Source organism: Thamnophis elegans, chromosome 6, assembly GCF_009769535.1.
Source record: "Thamnophis elegans isolate rThaEle1 chromosome 6, rThaEle1.pri, whole genome shotgun sequence".
Taxonomy (NCBI): domain Eukaryota; kingdom Metazoa; phylum Chordata; class Lepidosauria; order Squamata; family Colubridae; genus Thamnophis; species Thamnophis elegans.
Genome location: NC_045546.1, coordinates 7,907,633 through 7,922,877, shown reverse-complemented (window position 1 = coordinate 7,922,877; position 15,245 = coordinate 7,907,633). Strand labels below are relative to the sequence as shown.

Below are 15,245 nucleotides of genomic sequence, written 5' to 3'. Positions count from 1 at the left end.
ATCCACGTATTTTGGCACTTCTAGTTGTATTACGCTTGTGAAATGAGAGGAACTGCAATTCAGCCACTTTCCAGATTCAGAGGTCGATATCCTCACTGTCCATCTCCTCATCTAGAAAGACACTTTTTAATCCTTGCACTGATGCCTTGATAGCTTACATACCAAACCCACACAATATTTGGATTTAACATTTAATCCTATTTTTTCACGCTTAAAAACACCTCATGTTTACAAGGTCTGGTGCTCGCCTGCAACAAAAAGATAGAACAAGTTATAATTACTGTGAGCCAATCTCAAGTGTGCTTTCCAACTGCATGTTGTAACCATAGTTAAGGTTCTTTAATAACTAAACAACTCCAAGCCTTCTGGAGCTTCTGAACAATTATAGTGGAATGTTTAAGGAGAAACATCGAACATAGTGGGAAGCACGTATAAGAGGAAGAACTAACATATCAAACCTGAATGCCAAATGTTTTATTATTTATTTTGTTATTTATTTAAGATCCCAAATTTTTAAACAATTTGTGATTTTTTAATGTACCAAATCTGACCTACTAAATATATTCTTATAGAGTCTACGTCAAAACATTAGCAATGCATATAGGCAATAAAAAAAGATAAAGGTGTTAGGAATATAATCTAACGGTTGGGTTGGCAATATATAAACCATATAGCAATGCTGTACCTGTTTCTTTAAACATACTGTAATATGTGATTGGTTGCTGTTTTCCTCAATCGGCCATAAGAGGGAGCCAGAATGACTGTTAGCTCTCTGTTTGTTAGAAGCTGGGCTGATCTGATCTGAGTGTTTTGGAAGCTGGCTGTTAGAAAGTGCCGTGAACTATTGTAAGTTTTTGCAACTGCTAGCAAACTTTGAGTACTGTACTGTTTATATGATACTGGACTATGTTATTTGGATTATCCCTTAACTGAAAGACATTGATGATGACTATCTTATCCGTGAATCACTTGGACTGTTTGATGGACTCTGATATCTCTATTTCCACGAAAGTAAAAGCCTATTTAAACTGCAGTGTCTCTGTATGCTGGTTTGTGTGTTCTCCAACACAACTCTCACAATGCTTCTCTGAACGTACTCGCTCTCCCAACAGGGAGCTTACCTAACAAAAGGTAACAACTTTACCTATCCAGTCGTGTCCGACTCTAGTGAGCAGTGTGCTCATCTCCATTTCTTGGCCAAGGGAGACAGCATTGTCCAAATAAACTTCCATGTGGTCAGCATGACTATATGCCAAGGCACACAAAATGCTGTTACTTTCCCACTGAAGTGGTACCTATTTATCTACTCACATTTGCATGCTTTCAAGCTGCTAAGTTAGCAGGAGCCGAGGCAAGTAACAGTAGCTTATCCTGTCCCAGGTACTTGGGTATTGAACTGCCAGCTTTCTGGGTCGAGAAGCCCAACATCTTAAGTGCTAGGTCTCCACAACCCCAATGCAGGCAATAACTTCCACCCAATTCTATTCTAATTCTGAATTTTATCTCCCAACCCAAGGTTAAGAAACCTCAGTTTCTTAATCAAGTAGAAACAATTTTTTAAAACAATATTATAACAATTATTTAAAACGTAAGTTTTCAAATAAACTCAAACTGAGTGGATTTGAATGAAATTCAATGTAGAGAAAAGTAAAGTCCTACACTTAGGTAAGAAAAGTAAACATATAAACTGGGTGAAACCAGGCTTAATAGCAGTGACTGTGGGAGGGATCTTGGAGTCTTAGTGGACAACCAATTAAATATGAGCCAGCAGTGTGCAGAGGCAGCCAAAAAGCCAATGAGATCCCAAATTGCATTAACAGAGGGATACAATCAAGATCTAGTGAGTCCACACCTAAAGTACTGCATTCAATTTTGGTCACCACACTATATAAAAGATGTTGATACTCTGGAAAAAGTGCAGAGAAGAGCAACCAGGATGATTAGGAGACTGGAGAATTAACATATGAAGAATGGTTGCAGGAACTGGGCATGGCTAGTCTAGTGAAGAGAAGGACCAGGGCAGACATGATAGCATCTTCCAATATTTGAGGGGCTGCCACAGAGAGGAAGGGGGTCAAGCTATTTTCCAAAGCGCCTGAAAGTCAGACAAGCAATAATGGAAGGAAACTGACCAAGGAGGGATTCAACCTAGAAATAAGGAAGAACTTTCTGACAGGGAGAATAATCAACCAATGGAACAGAAGTTGCCTTCGCAAGTTGTGGGGGCTTCATCACTTGAGACTTGGACGGCCATTTGTCAGAAATGGTGTAGGCTCTCCTGTTTGTGGGGGGGGGGGGGAAATGTTGGACTGGACGACCTATAAGGTCCCTTCCAACTCTGTTAATATGCTATCTGAATCTAGGATTCTTTTTTTTTCTAAATAAGATGAAGGCTTGTCTTTCCTTTTATAGAACAAGTAAAAGGGAGCTTAGCAATGCCAGACTCCTTGAAAATGGAGCTGCCTTCCATCAAGTTTGACTTTTACAATCTTTGGTAGAGCCAACCTTCTTCCCACCCCCCAACTAACCATTAATGAAGACCTAAGGAGTTTCTCAATGAAGATACAAAACCTCAAATGGTCAGCCTCTCTGTCTGTCAATTCCAAAAGCTGTTTACATAACAGGCCTGAATTCCCACAGGTTCAACTTCAGTATTCTGTAATCACTTTTTTTTTTTTTTTTTAAATCGGCTTTCTTACTTAAATCGTCAATTTTCTGAGAGACTTGGGACAACGCTGCGAGAAGAACTGATGTTTTCTGTGTTAAAAGCGGGAACAAAATTCAGGCTTATTATATCTCAAGAGCATTTAGTTTAGAGATTGTAAATGCTGCGGTCAAAAATAGTTTAAGATAACCAGCAGAAGAGAAGATAGGGTTGAACTATGGAACCCTTGACTCAAAGAGCATCATGGTATTAGTACCGTATGTCAATTAATAATGCATCACTTTGAATTATTAAATGACATACTAAGTAAAATGCAATATAAATGTTGAATTAAAAAATAAACAGGGCAATTGTGAAAGTTGGTCCAAGCTAAACTTGTGGAAGGTTAACTCTGTAAAATGTATCAGAAGGAGGAAGGAGCTATACCTCTTATTGTAAGCATACATATCTTGTTATAAGCACACACAATCAAATTTACAGATGTATTTGTTTTCAATGAACATTTTCTATTCTGGTTTCACAATAGCAGACTGCATTCCTAGCAAGGGAATTGACAGTTTTACCCTGGAGGCAGGAAATCAAAACTACTGTGTGCCTCTTTGTTGGGAAGGAAAAATGAGGTAATATCATCAGTGAAGAGATGTGTTAGAACCAGCTTTACTCCAGTGAAGACTGGCTTAAAAAAAAGGAAACTCAAAGCAGGAAATCAGATAGAGATGCATCAGGTAGATTTTATTACAGATGGAAAGGTTGCCGCTTCATTTTTTTTCTTATTTCAAGCTAGGTGTTCCCGAACAGAAACTAGCTAAACATCTATCTTTATTTAGAAGTAATAAATTGTCAAGCATTCACATTTCAGTGACATACGAGACAAAAGCTATGTTGTTCTCTCAAGGAAGGTCACTTCCCAACTTTCTTCTCAATGAGGTCTAGGATTTGTAAAAATGTTGGGTTTTCTTTTCTACTGTAGAATTTTGAAGATTTGTAGTTGTTGTTATTGTTGTTTTTCAAACCTAGAAGGGATAGCTTTGCTACACGTCTTGCCATTTTTATTTTATAGCTTTAATTGTTACTTTAATTGTTACTAGCAGCAGCAGTTAGACTTATATACCGCTTCATAGGGCTTTCAGCCCTCTCTAAGCGGTTTACAGAGTCAGCATATCGCCCCCACAGTCTGGGTCCTCCACTAAAGCACTGCACACCAGAACAACTAGACACAAGAAGAATTTTTTCCCCAAACGCCATCACTCTGCTAAACAAATAATTCCCTCAACACTGTCAAACTATTTACTAAGTCTGCACTACTATTAATGTTCTCATCATTCCTATCACCCATCTCCTCCCACATATGACTGTAACTTTGTTGTTTGTATCCTTATGATCTATATTGATCGTTTCCTAGTATGATTTGATTGCTTATTTGTACCCTATGACTATCATTAAGTGTTGCACCTTATGATTCTTGACAAGTGTATCTTTTCTTTTATGGACATTGAGAGCATATGCACCAATCACACTTGGCCAATGAAGAATTCTACTCTATTCTATTCCATTCCATTCCATTCTACATTCTATTCTATTCTATTCTATTCCATTCCATCCTACATTCTATTCTATTCTATTCTGTTCCATTCTACATTCTACATTCTACATTCTACATTCTACATTCTACATTCTATTCTATTCTATTCCATTCTACATTCTACATTCTACATTCTACATTCTACATTCTACATTCTACATTCTACATTCTACATTCTACATTCTACATTCTACATTCTACATTCTACATTCTACATTCTACATTCTATTCTATTCCATTCTACATTCTATTCTATTCCTTGTTTGGGAAACTCATCATAGCAGAATATATCCATGATGCAACAGGAGAAACGTCAAAATTAAACTACCAAACATACCTAGCCCTCCTGAATCATTGCTCAGACACACCTTTAATATATTTGAATATATTATATACTGCATGATCTTGTACAGTAGTCAGCACAGACGTAAAATATCATTACTGAATATTGCAGTTCGATACGGCACATGTTATATCTTTTCTTTTATAAAAAAAATCCTTGACATACATTTCTCTTTGCTTTTCCTTCCTTCTCCATCACACGCATGTCGTGCGTTCATTCACTGTAGGAAAAAATAAATAAACGGACGCTCAAAAGTACCTCGCTCGGAACACAAGCATTTTTAGATTTTAAAAAAAATCAGAAAAGTGTTCCAGGGAAGCTAAAGGGAAAAGCCAGGCTGCCCTGCGTAAGAACAAAGGAGAGAAAATCTTGAATAATTTCTCTGGCTCCTGTCAGAATTCCGGTGCTGAAGTAACAGATGGGGTTTCCTGGGGCTAACATGCCAGTGCCAATTAGCCATGTCAATCCACAAGTACACCAGCTGCAGGGATCTAACATTATTAGTGTATGAGTTTTAAAACTGAACACATCAGCAATGTTAAGAGTTCACATAACTCCTAATTCTTAAAAGTTGCCTCGCAAAGATTTACTGTGGAGTGGCAGCAACGACCTTAGACTCTGGCCTTTGAGAAGGCAATAGGAGTGCTATTCATTTTCTGTAATTTGATTACACCATGCACTGTTAATCAAATTAGCTCATATTACAAGCCTCCCTCAAAAAGAAAAAAAACTGGATTATCAAGTAATTTTTTTGCTTATGTTTCACAAATCTTTCTTATTTTAAGGGTATCGGTTCGTGGTAGTATTGCCCTTGCTCTGTTCCAAACTGCTTATTCCACAAAATATGAGACGCTTAATATATACATAGCTAACCAATAAGGGCATCAATTTTCAAAGAACAAAATGACTTTTCGCAAAGCACGTTGAGCCTTTCCAAGCTAACGTAAAACATGTTTGCTCTGCGATTGCTTTAAACATATGCATTTCATTTCTAAAGAAAGTTCTCAGCATCGGTGAGCTCCTTGCAAAGTTACCAATATAGTTGAGAGTGAGATCAAAGAGACCAAGGTGATTTATTGCTCACCTAAACTGTAGCTCAATGGAAGGAATTTTTAAAAAAAGTTAGTGAACTAAGATCAATTTATTACAGCCACAAATTATTATGTGTTTATGACTTTCATCAACGTTTATACTATGTTCTATCAACATTTATACTATGTTCTAACTTCTTCATAGTTGCCACAACTTCAGTAAACCAAAATTCATTCCTTACAAGTTAGCAGATTTGATTGTGTTGTCCATTTACTCTTTCTTACACACTTTGATGTTTCATTTGATTAATTAATTGCAGAATTAATTCATTTCATTGAAATATCCTCAATGTGGATGTACGTGGAACACATTTATTCTCTTCCAGTGCAACCCTGCACATTGTTATTATGATTAACTTTTCAATTAAGGTTCTGGATTAGGACTTGTTAATACATTTAGCTTTATGGTTAGGGCTAGAAATATATTCCACACATAGATTGAGTAAATGGGGGGGTAGGGGGGAGTATGCAGCCTTGACACACTCCTTGACACAATCTGTTTCACCATGTTCTTTGACTGACTTCCTGACCTGTATTTATGTTTCCCATGAAGACAATGAGATGTTTTGGTATTCCCATTTTTCTGAGCACATTCCTTACCTTGACATAATTGACACAATCAAAGCTTTTCTATAAACAACTAGCTGATAACCCAGCATAGCCCGGGTATGTATTTATCCCAATCCTGTATTAGAGGGAGCCCCCTTGTGGAGTACTGTGAAGCCGTTGCCATGGCAACTCCACTGTGCTGTACAGTAGAAGCCATTTTAAAGCACAACAGGCTGTATCTTAACAGAACTTGAATCCAAAGTGCACACCGTCGCTATCAAAAGTACTGTGACTTGAGACTATAGATATAATTCGGTCCTTTTCATTTCAGCGGCCCAGGCCCCTGAGTTATGCTGGAACACACACACACACACATATGGACATGGGGACACACACACACATACACACACACTAAGGGGTGTTAGGGGTGTCTTACCAGCACAGTATTTGTTTCCAGAGAGTAAGTCATCTGTGCACCAAATTTGGTTGAAATTGCTCAAGGAGTTCCACAGTTATGCTGGGACACGGACACACACACACACACACACACACACACTTTTTTCGAGGAGATCACCTCGAGTGAGATGGGCAAAACCATCAAGGATAGGCATTCTTATAAAGTTCCATGCTATGTAGAGCTTTAAACTCTACTTAAATTTAAACATTAAATTGTACCCTGGAGTATACGTGGAGCCAGTGCAGCACACACAGTTACATGGATGTATTGTGGCACATCCAAAATGCACATGTCACTGTTCTCTGAACTAGCAGATGGTTCCAAATGCTCTTCAAAGCAGTACCATGTGGTACACCAGAAAGCAGATTAAATAGAATTTGGACTCTTGTTCTTCCTCCGGTGGCTTTCTTGTCATCTCTTGAGCCACTTCATTTCCTAAATCTCCTCCATGAACAAAGGGACCCGCAAGGATCAACAGCCACACCAAGTCTGCCTCGATGTCATCTAATCCAAAGCCACTGTTGCCTGCTCATTTCAAGCAGCAACTAAATCCATAGGGCATTTGAGCTTCAGGAATTATCCAAACCTTCCTCAGAAGCCATACACAATCCATCAGCATCTGGGACAGACTGATCGCATAGGTCCCTCCTCCCTGCTGTGGGGAACAGCCTCAGAAAACTCCAAGGTTAACATGGGGTAATCTATCCCCAGTAAGATGACAACACGCACAAAATCAAAAATCACATTGCCACTGCCCTAAGGGGCAAAACAGTTCTAACTGTATGACCCAACCCCAACGTTTGGCCTTGAATGTCGCTGCGGATGAGTATGTTGCTCCAGATGTGGGGCACATCTGCATATGCAGAACAAGTTGGCATCAAGTGCGCTTAGTGACAGGTGGTCTCAAACCTACACCAATTGAGAAAATAGATCCTCTCGCTGTCATTGCCCCACTTATGGATAGAACTAGCAGCAGATGCTGAGAGAAATAAGTTAGAGAATGATCCTTGACATCCTCTGAACAGACATGTGCCCCAAGCCTGTTGACTCAGATCTAGGAACAAATGTCATTTCCATGGCAAAAACAAACACAGGAGGGTACACAAGAACAAACTCCAATTAAAAGATGGAGGATGGAGACCATCGAGCAAGGGATAACATTAAAGGAGGATACGGCTGAAGGATCTGACCTCCCTTATACTACCTGGAAGACCCAGAATAGGTTGAGAGTTGGGAGTGCCTAAATGTAAAACCAATATACTCAAGTGGAGGCTCTTAACGGGTGTGTGAACACGCTGTGTGAACGTGGAGAGACACAGAGCTTGGTCCATGTGCTGGTATGTCAACTGCTACTAGAAACATGTACCAATAATGGCTTATTTTTGGCCAACAACAAAGCCAAGAAGGTGGCTTCATTTTGGCAGTTTAAAGTTTGAACTAGACACAGAAGAAGTGTGACGCATACCTCCCAGAGACCAGTAAGATCCCATAGATTGGGCCTCCTTCGGGTGCCATCGCCCATATAATGTCGGCTGGCGGGCTCTTGGAGGAGAGCCTTTTCAGTGGCTGCTCTGACTCTTTGGAACCAACTCCCCCCAGAAATCTGGACCATACCCACTCTGATGACCTTCAGGAAAGCCGTAAAAACTTGGCTGTTCCAGCAGGCCTGGGGCTGTTGACCTCATTATTGAGGTTCGGCCCCGACTAGAATGAATTTGATGGATGATTGTTGTTTTAAATTGTATTGTTTTTATGTTTTTTATATTTTGTTTGTAAGCCGCCCGGAGTCCTTTGGGATTGGGCGGCATATAAAAGTTTTAAATAAATAAATAAATAAATAAATAAATAAATAAATAAATAAATAAATAGCCACCATGTGCTGGGCCAATAACCTGGATCACGGTCATGGCAGCCATGAGCTACCAAGCTAAGTGAAAACAGGTTGAAATCTATAACCATAACCCAGCCTGAAGAACTCATCTTCCCAGCCTTGGCCAGAAACGTAGAGCATATTCAAAATGAACTTTTCTCAAGGCAAATCAAAACATTCTAAAGTTACGTATTTTTTAAAAAGAAAACTAAGGTGAGAAAATGTGCTTTGCGTAAATAATAAACGCAGAGGCAGCAGATACAAAATTTGTTTAAAACTTCCCTTGCTGGGCGAGCACTTTATCATTGTAAGAAAGATGATGACCGCAACTTTTCTCTCAAAGAACTGTCTCGCAAAACTTCCAAACCAGGCTAAACCCATTAATACGTAACAGGGGTACAGGCTTTTGTTTCAGACATTCTGTTAGCTTTATTCCCAGTTCATTGTTTTATAGAAGTTCAATTATTCTATGTCAGGGGTGTCAAACTCAAGGCCCAGGGGCCACCCTGGAAACAGCAAAGGACCAGCCCGCGGTGCCTTTGCCAGTGAAAACAGAGCTCGGGAGGTCTGTTTTCCCTGGCAGAGGGTTGCAGGAGGCCATCGCAGCTGAAAACAGAGCTCGGGAGCCCATTTTCGCTGGCAGAGCACTCGGGCCACCACAGGCACCCCCAACATGAATGACATTGAGCTCGCCATGCCCATTCTGGCCACACCCCACCAGCCCCCCCAGGGTCAAACACAACCCTGACGCAGCCCTCAATGAAATCGAGTTTGACATCCCTCTTCTATGTGTTTTATTAACTGTTTTGAAAGCTTCAGGCTAGGAACTACAAAAAAGATTAATAAAGAAATGTGCACATCTCAAATTATTCCACTAAATAACACTACTGACACAGAACTCTTTCCCCGCTGTTCTTTCCCATCTACTGATTTTTTCCCCCCTTGGGTTTAAATATTTGGGATCTTCTATGGTGTATTTCCTCCAATATTTTTTTTTGCCAGCTTTTTTTTACCTTTTGTGTCTTTCATTTTCAAGAGTGATCTTAGGCCCACTTTTCCTATCTTATCAGATAAAAATAACTGCTGTGATCACATATCATTTTCTCCTCTAGCTGGAATCTGGGTTTCTCTTTGATCTCAATATATCTTTAGAAGGATCATCTTATATACATATATGTTACCAATACATCCCTTTTCTGGCCATCTTAAAAATGTCTTGCCGTCAACATGTGCCATCCAAAATAGATTTGGAAAGACTTGTGAACGTTTGTCCAGCCTCCAGTACCAGCGACTATCATTTTCAGTTCCTCGGTATTGCAGAAATGTTGATTCATTGATTGCAACTGGTTGAGATGCTGCAGTCCACATTCCTCCCTACGTTAGATCTAGTATTAGTTTACATAAATCTTTTTGTACTGGCTCCTGGTGAGATCATTGGCTGTTTTCTTCAAACCAAAGACCAAAAGACATCTACCTACCTCAAGAATGGGGAACCTCTACTGGCCAAGGTAACTCTCAGTGGTCTCAACTACCCCCCAAAAAATCAACGAAAGATACTAAGAATCATCCAGCTTAGATCTGGCTGGGGGGGGGGGGGCGCCCTGGAAACAGTGAAGGTTCGGCTCGCGGTGCCTCTGTCAGCGAAAACTGGGGGAGGGGGAGCTCCGCTTGGGGGGGCTCCGTTTTCACTGGCAGAGGGCTACAAGACGCCATCATGTCTGAAAACAGAGCTCGCAAGGACCGTGTGTACCCCCGAGCGCCATTTTCGCTGGCAGAGGGCTGCAGGAGGCCATCGCGGCTGAAAACGGAGCTCGGGAACCTTTTTTCGCTGGCAGAGCGTTCGGGCCACAGGCATCCCCGACACGAGTGACATCAAGCTGGCCACAACCGCCTTGGCCCTGCCCACACCGGCCCTGATGCGGTCCTCAATGAAATTGAGTTGGACATCCGTGTTATAGACCATCATTCATTTGAGTAAAAAACTACATGTCTATATTTTATTGTGTTTAAGCATGTGGTGACAGGGAAAACCTGGTTCAAGTAACTATGAAAGCTCATAAAGTGACTTTGTGACAGTCTTTTGTCTCTCCGCACAACATACTCAGCACAACCAGCCCCACTAGGTTGCTGTTGCCAAGAAAAAAGTGAAAGAAAAAGAATTATGTATACATTCTTGGGCTTCTAGGGGAAACAAAAAATATATATTGAACAAATTAAAAAATAAACATCCTGCAGTGCTTATATTAAACTTAGATTTTACTTTACTTTGTTATGTTATAATGGGCAGATATATTCCATTATAATAATAATAAAGGGGGGGAACCCTCCCATTTTAGAACTAAACCTCAACTTATTTTAATATCACTTTTTATTCAGTATTACATGGGAAAGCAGATATGCAACCTATGAGAAACACGTCAACATCCAAAATCAGAATTGAGGCAATATTTTCATTGGCTAATTCAATGTTTTAAAAATAGTATTGTTGCTTAGAATTTTTCACCAGTCAAGGTTTGATGGAGTAGGAGGGGACAAAAAAAAACCGATGAAGGTTTTTTGTGGTCTTTCGATATGTTTATTGAAAGTTTGGTTCAGTGGTTAATGCACTAGGCTAGAAACTAGGAGACCGTGAGTTCTAGTCTCACCTTAGGCAAGAGAGCCAACTGGGTAAGTTTGGACCAGATACACTCTCTCAGCCCACCTTATCTTATAGGGTAGTTGTTATGGGGAAAATAGGAGGAGAAGGGACCATTGGGTATATTCGTTGACTTGAGTTTATAAACATAATAAAAGCAGGAAATAAATACATAAATAAAAGTTGATTCATCTTTTGATATGCGGAAGTGTTTTTAAGTCACATTAACAGCCCTCCCACACTCCCAGGTTAGAATACATAAAAAATTGTTGATCCTCCATTTCTGCAAATGCGCAGTCTAGTTGTTAAACAATGAAAGGTTTATGTCATCCTAGGAAGAAAGAGTCACCCAGGGAATAGAAAAACAAATAAAGAACAACTGGACCTTCTCTAAGTTCTCAGGATTTTTACCCTAAAAATTCCCCAGCCAGCGTAGCAACAATTGAAAATTCTGGAAGTTAGCTCAAATCCTAAAGATCCTCAGGCTGGGGAAGACTAATATTATAGACTCTAGAGTAATAACTCCAGAGGCAATTTAAGTTGTTCTATTAATACACAACAATGTTTTTTTAAAAAAACCATCAGTTACCTATGTTGCCTAGCAACTTTATCAATTATCTAGCCATCAGTGGGTATCAGAGGTGGTATTCAGCAGGTTCTGACCAGCTCTGGAGAACCAGTAGCGGAAATTTTGAGTAGTTCGGAGAACAGCTAAATACACTTCTGACTGGCCCCGCCCCCATCTATTCTCTGCCTCCCGAGTCCCAGCTGATTGGGAGGGAATGGGGATTTTGCAATAACCTTCTCTGGAGTGGAGTGGGAATGGAGATTTTATAGTATACTTCCCCCTGCCACGCCCACTAAGCCATGCCACGCCCATAGAACCGTTAGTAACATTTTTTGAATCCCACCACTAGTGGGTACATGAATCTATTTTATCTAAAGAAGGATGCTATGAAATCCAAAACATATTACAGGTCATCCTCATTTAACAATTGCTTGTTCAGCAATCTTGCAAAAGCACTTAACAAGGGGTAGTTATGACTGATCCTCAAAAGTTCTAGTCTTCCCAGCGCCCCCATGGTCATGTGATTGTGATTTGTCACTCAGAAACTATATCAGATTTCCAGCCACTGCAGTGTCTCACGGTCACGTGACTCTGATTTGCAACCTCCCCTGCCAGCTTCCCACAAGCAAAGTCAATGGGGAAGCCAGCGGGAAGTCAAAAATTGTGATTGCTTGAAGTCTTCCCTTAATGAACCACACAGTCTTTGCTTAACAATGGTATCCAGGGACCACTGGAATTGCTGTTACTAAGTGCCTGTCAGCCAGATCTCCAGGGGTTTGACTTTGCAGTATGCTTGCTGTCAGCTGCCACTGTAACAGGGAGTGGGGCATGGCATTTGGGTTGGGGAAGTGAGCTGGAGTGGTGAAGTCCCATGTGAACTGAAAGGGAGGTTTGCTCTCAAGAATTATTCTGCTGTTGAATGGAATTGTTTACAGCCTGTCAGGGCCAACCATCCTAGGTCTCCAGATGGGTGAAGTATCTGAAGATGAGCGTCACACAACATTATACTGGACATTGATTGGATACTCAGCACTGGACCCTGGGGGGAGGGATGGATCTGGGGAAACTTTCAATCTGTAACTTTCATGTGTTTTGAATCAGATCTTGCCTTGCTTTCGCTGCTATCATTTCAAACTCAGTAAAAGTGCCCCTTCTCTATCTAAATGGAGTTGGAGGTTTTCTTTCTTGGGTTTTGAACGGAGGCAAGCCTGACAGTGCCTCATACATGTAACATCATGCTTTATAAACTCAGCATCAGAAATTCCAGTCCTGTCATTAAGCGAGGACTACTTGTTTTATAAACGTTTGGTTGCTTAATAAATATATTACTTTAATGGATTTATGAATTTAGATATTTTTATTCAACTAACAGAGGCATTTAAATATATATATTTGAGATCATTAGAGCAACAATGATATAAGCAATACATTATTTTCTCGGTTAAGGTAGCCATATCTGAAAAACTTTAAAAGAAACTTTGCTTGTTAAAGTCAGTTCCTTAAGGCTTTTTGCTTAACTATTGTAAATTATCCATGAACATTTTGTACAAATATTTAACATGACTCATGGGGGCAGGGTGTGGGACAATGATTTTTAACTTTACACCACTTTGTAAAATTATTGTTTGTGTTATTTTTTAATAACATTCTAATCACACAATGCCCTCACAGAATCCAAATATTATCTTCCTGTCACATCTAAACCAAACTTCTTGTTTTTCATTCAAAGGCTTCCAGCTTCTTACCCACCCCCTTGCTGCCCTGTGTGAATGCATACTTTCAAGAATGCAGATTTCTCATACAATCCATCTATTTTCTAAGAATTCTATAGCACAGCCCTGTGGTTCTTCTATTCCTACTGGAAGCAAATCTAAGTAAGTATGTCCTAAACAACCCTATTATGCAGTTCATTCTAACTTCTTTTCCCTCTTTTCCACCTTGCTGAACACCAAAAGTAACTTCCTTACTTTAAGAATGGAATGGAATGGAATGGAATGGAATACGGAAAGGAATAGAACAGAACGGAATTCTTTATTGGCCAAGTGTGATTGGACACAGAAAGAATTTGTCTCCAATGCAAAAGCTCTCAGGGTACATACAACAAGTGAGAACTCACGAGCATAATCATAAAATACAATAATCACAAATCAAAAGATTATGCTCTCTGATAGTTCTGATTTTCTTTATTATTGACTTTAATGCAAGTCACACTATATACTTTTTCTCCAAGCAAAATTTATTGTCAACAACTTTAATGATAATTAAGTAACCTACTGTTCCCTGAAATTCAATTTGCATTAGATCAGGAGGGCTGGATGGAAGGCATCAGTTGAAGAAGACTAATACAACAGCCTAGAAACCTTATTTGTCTTTTCAGCTCCAAAAGTAATGTGGATTTGGGCTCTAGGTATCAGTTAAGCCAATGAAGGGACTACATCACATGGGATGAAAAGATGAGTCAGTCTACATATTTATACTTAGCTTTCATGCTTATGTATACTGCATTATAATAGCATTACTTACCAAATTGGCCATGTAAATTGTAAGCAACCCCCGCCTATAAACCAAAACAAAAAAAGACAGAATAATTATTAGGGCATTCAAAACTCATAGTATTATCATATCAAATACAATGCATTCAAGAATTCTGTCATATTTAAAAGGGAATTCTGTTAACAATCAAAGCAATGGAAATGCCATCCTGTTCCTTCAGTGGTATTACTATATACCCCGGGTGTAAAACTTGCTGTGTCATGTTGATGTCACGTGACGCTTCGTGACTTAATATTTGCCTTCGTGGAGCTGGTGTGGGTATGGTCTGCGCATGACGCATCCTGCCCACTGTTTTGACCCAGGCTTCCTGAGAGCATGAAGCAAACTCCTGGTCCCGACAAAAAACCCTTTTTATTAATTTACTGTGAATTCTGCTTATTCACATCCAGCAAAGTCTTTCAAGGGAGGATTTATAGTCACAGACCTTATCTGGCTGGGAGAGCTGCCAGGCCGATATCTGCAAAACCTGGCAAGGAATCTCAAGAGAGTCAGGAACCAATTAAGCAAACTCGTTGTCTCCTGCAAACTCCCCTCCCCTTTCGCTCTTATTTCCTCTGGGAGGGGCCATTCATCATCCACCTGTGGCCTTACTCCCAAGTCGGCCCCTGTTCTTTAGTTGTTCCCTTCGTCTGGCAACTCTGTGCATGCACACATGGGGAACAGGCTCCAGCTGTCGTCTGCCTCACTGATGTCTGACTATGAAGGCAGCTGATACCTGGTATATGGCTCTGGTCCCCTCTCTGCCTCCGACACAGAGCCCTCATCAGAGCTTTCCCCAGACTCCAGGACTGGCCCATGTTCCTCCCCAACCTCCCCACTGTCCAAATCTGCTTCCAGCTGTGCTGGCCACAATACCTGCAGGTCACCAGTTTAACACCCCTGCTATATACAATAAACCTGCTGGTTGATGTGATCAAACTAGCTGTTGTTAT

The 15,245-nt window shown here is 40.2% G+C and overlaps 1 protein-coding gene across 2 annotated transcripts in view; it reads right to left on the bottom strand.

Moving 5' to 3' along the window:
• Positions 1 to 15,245, bottom strand: part of TMEM135 (transmembrane protein 135) — a 170,666-nt gene that overhangs the window by 115,578 nt on the left and 39,843 nt on the right. For both annotated transcript variants that reach the window (XM_032219345.1, XM_032219346.1), the window contains exon 4: positions 14,284 to 14,317. In XM_032219345.1, the coding sequence (XP_032075236.1) occupies positions 14,284 to 14,317 (34 nt within the window). The remainder of the gene's footprint in view (positions 1 to 14,283; positions 14,318 to 15,245) is intronic.